At 39.0% G+C, this 3,239-nt stretch overlaps 1 protein-coding gene across 1 annotated transcript; it reads right to left on the reverse strand.

The window, feature by feature from the left end:
- Positions 1-554: 554 nt before the first annotated feature.
- On the reverse strand, positions 555-2,228 carry LOC149401618 (uncharacterized). Its single transcript, XM_089610809.1, has 4 exons — positions 2,069-2,228; positions 1,518-1,576; positions 1,126-1,444; positions 555-652 (listed from the first exon to the last, which is right to left on the reverse strand). The coding sequence occupies exons 1-4, from the start codon at positions 2,226-2,228 to the stop codon at positions 555-557; spliced, it is 636 nt and encodes a 211-aa protein (XP_089466935.1).
- Positions 2,229-3,239: the final 1,011 nt, after the last annotated feature.

A 3,239-nucleotide genomic window follows, 5' to 3' on the forward strand; every position in this document is an offset into this window, starting at 1 on the left:
TTGCGGAAGAACTTCCTCCTCCATCACGCGCTCCGGATCAAGTCCAAGCTCTCGGGCCGTCTGAGCTACTGTCGAAACTGGGTACTGATTGTCGTCATCCCGTGAAACCGAGTCAATACAGTGAAGCAATTCATCGTCACCCTCATTATCGTGACCCGAATGTTCAATAGCTCTTTCAATGATATGATCCATCGGGGCCGTCGAGTTGTCGTGAATCCGGGTCAGTTCTCTAATCTGCAACTTCATGTTGTATGAGCAAAAGACAAGCTTCTCTAGCCTCTTGTATGCTAGATGATTTCTCTATTTGGTATGCATCAAGGCAAACATACTCCAATTTCTCTCGCAAGTAGATGACGATGAAGTCTGCGACAAGATTCAAATGGCACACACAACGTTCTTCGTGCTGAGATAGCACTTTTTGTGAGAAGTCTCCTCTAGCTTCTCGAAATGCAATCAACTATAATGGATACCTTTAATGTGAGTATAAATACTAAATCTCATTGAATAACATACGAGCAAAATTATACCTCTCTTCCAAGTAAAGTCCCGTCTAACTACGGATGCAACTTATCGAACACCTTTGTGACAGTCGTCATAGGCGTATCCATTACTACATCCGTGTTATATTGCAACTTTGGATTGAGAAAGAAAACTACAAAACAAACAGGTGTTACTAAAAGCAAAATGTTAATGACTGAATTGTTTGTGAGAATAAGTTTACCTACAATATGTAATGGATGACAAATCTGACTAATTCATCTAAGCTACACGATGTCGAGAACCCATTTTTTTCCATTGAGCGTCAACAACTTCTTTTTCATCTCTGGAACACGCAGTAGACTAGACCCATCGTCGGATGCACTTCGGTATTAAGTATTAACCAATTGAATAGTGGTGTACATAGGCTAAAAAATTGCACACAAGTCGTCGTCGGATTGCAAAAATCTTGGGTTCAAAACAGTCCCGATGATGGATTTACCGGTAGCTGCAGGGCTCAATATGTCGTTTTCTCACCACTGACTAGTGAACAACGACCTCAACGCTTTTTTTTTTTTTTATCTCGGAGACTTCTAAGAGCGAGGTAGTTTGTTGTAAACCTTGTTTCCCTTGGACGGATAATTTCACCTGGGGCCACTTCTCGTAACTTGGACAACACCGCGTTGTGGTTGTAGATAAACTTCGTCGCGTCCCTCGCTGCTTTGATTGTCCCCTTCACCAAGTCTCTCTTCCTAATGTCTTCAAATATTATATCCAAGCAATGTGTGGCACAAGGTGTCCAGTACAGATTGTAATGTTGCGTCAATTTTGCAATAGCACTCTTGTAGTTCGATCCGTTGTCGGTGACCAATTGGATGGCATTATGTCTCCCGACTTCTTTCAGCATATACCTTAGTATTGAGTAGATGTAGTCCAAACTATTCACATTCTTCGACGCATCTATGGACTTCAAGAGCATCATCACACCAATACAATACATCATTATGTTGATGATACTCAACTTGGTCGGCATCTACAACCTCAATCTCGATGTACTTGTTGTAAACTTCGTACGCTGATGGAAGAGGAACCTTAGGACCTGCAATACAGATGAACATCACATTCAAATAAAAAAATGCAAACAAAAATATTGCAATACCATTACAACAATTTATGAGAATTATCGAGATCTTGAGTAGTGAGAATCATGCTTTTGAATTCATGACTGTTGACCTTGCTCTCGGGCACATGCTGATGAATGATGAATTTGGTTATATCTCTTCCGAGTCATGTTTTCTTCTTTGGGTCCACCATCTCGTCCACTCCTGGTTACCTCGCATTGGGAGACTTATATAACGAGGGAGCCGCTGGCGGAGATTTTGCACCTAAGCCTTCCCCGGGACCCGATTGTAACCGCGCTTCTCATTCTGATCGAGTCGCATCTTGTCGTGACCTTTTCATCGTTGCTCAGAGTTGTGCTTCATATTCAGGACCCTCATCGTCATCATCATCAGTGTGAAAAGGGTTTGTTGAAGGTCTTGCGAATCATTTCGTCCAAGGTAATGTTTATGCTTCTTCTTTTCAACATTACCGAGGATTAAAGCTCTCATCTCCTCCAAATGTGCAAGATGATTTTTCACTCTCGTGATCCTATCTCCTCCCATTATATGACCACAGAAATCGCACATGTTTGCACTTGCCTTTTCCGGAACCGGCGTACAATACTTCCTTTCTGGGTCGGGTGGCGCCATCGGAAAAGGCTACTCTACAAACAACACATATTCATAAAAATTTCAAGAATCCGTAATAAATTTCAACAAAATCATATACACATATCAATAACTTAATTCAACAATCCATAAGTAATTTCAACAATCCGTATTAAATTTCAAGAATCCATAACAAATTTCAACAAAATCATTTACACATATTCATAACTTAATTTCAACAATCCTTATCACATATTCAAAATTCGTATGAAATTTAAACAATCCATAATAAATTTCAACAAAATTATATACACATATCAATAAGTTATTTTCAACAATCCATATCACATATTCGAAATTCATAACATTAGCTCATAATCATGTACACATAAACATACACATATTCAAAATTTGAATTTGAATAACATTAGCTAATAATCATGTTCAAAACAACTAAATTAAGTTTAACCATGACAAACCAATAAGAAATGTCAACAAAATCAACAAAAAAAACTTCAAAAACCTAGTTTCAGATTAAAAATCTCAACATTTCGAAACCAAAATCAGATTAATATTAATAAATACGAAAAGAACTAAAAATAAATCAACTTAACCTCAAAAATCCATAAGAAATTCAAAAAAACAAAATCAGATTTACTCATACCAAGATAGATGTCAGAATCTGACGGGGATACCAGAGCTTCTTGTGTTTCTCGCCGGGAAGAAGGAAAACTTGCTCATATGGCTGTTGGAAACTTCAAGAACTCGGCGGGAATTTGCGATTTGGAATGAATATTCTCTTGCACGGAGACGGGAAATGGTTACCTAATTTTTGGCGTAAATGATGAACTTCGGTCTGAAATCCCATTACATAGTCCGGGGTTTTTAAAAAAAAATAGAACTGAACCGGGCCGGCTTTGCTGAACCGGGAAGCTGGCCAATTCTCATCCGGTTTCCAGGGAATCACACAATTTTGTTTTGAACCATGCCAGATAGTGCGCCCAGTTCTCGGACGGAAACCGATCGGTTCTCCCGAGATTTTAATCATTGATT

This window comes from Urtica dioica, chromosome 4 (assembly GCF_054948205.1).
Source record: "Urtica dioica subsp. dioica isolate 48M chromosome 4, U.dioica_male_clone48M_v1_H2, whole genome shotgun sequence".
In the NCBI taxonomy this organism is placed as follows: Eukaryota; Viridiplantae; Streptophyta; class Magnoliopsida; order Rosales; family Urticaceae; genus Urtica; species Urtica dioica.

What these genes read in the sequence shown, in the direction of transcription:
- LOC149401618 (XM_089610809.1), bottom strand. Translation starts at nt 2,228, where the DNA reads ATGGCGCCACCCGACCCAGAAAGGAAGTATTGTACGCCGGTTCCGGAA. An exon ending in ACAAGTACATCGAGATTGAG is followed by an intron (nt 1,445 to 1,517) that starts GTTGTAGATGCC and finishes ATGCTCTTGAAG; the next exon opens with TCCATAGATGCGTCGAAGAA. An exon ending in GTTACGAGAAGTGGCCCCAG is followed by an intron (nt 653 to 1,125) that starts GTGAAATTATCC and finishes TTTGTTTTGTAG; the next exon opens with TTTTCTTTCTCAATCCAAAG.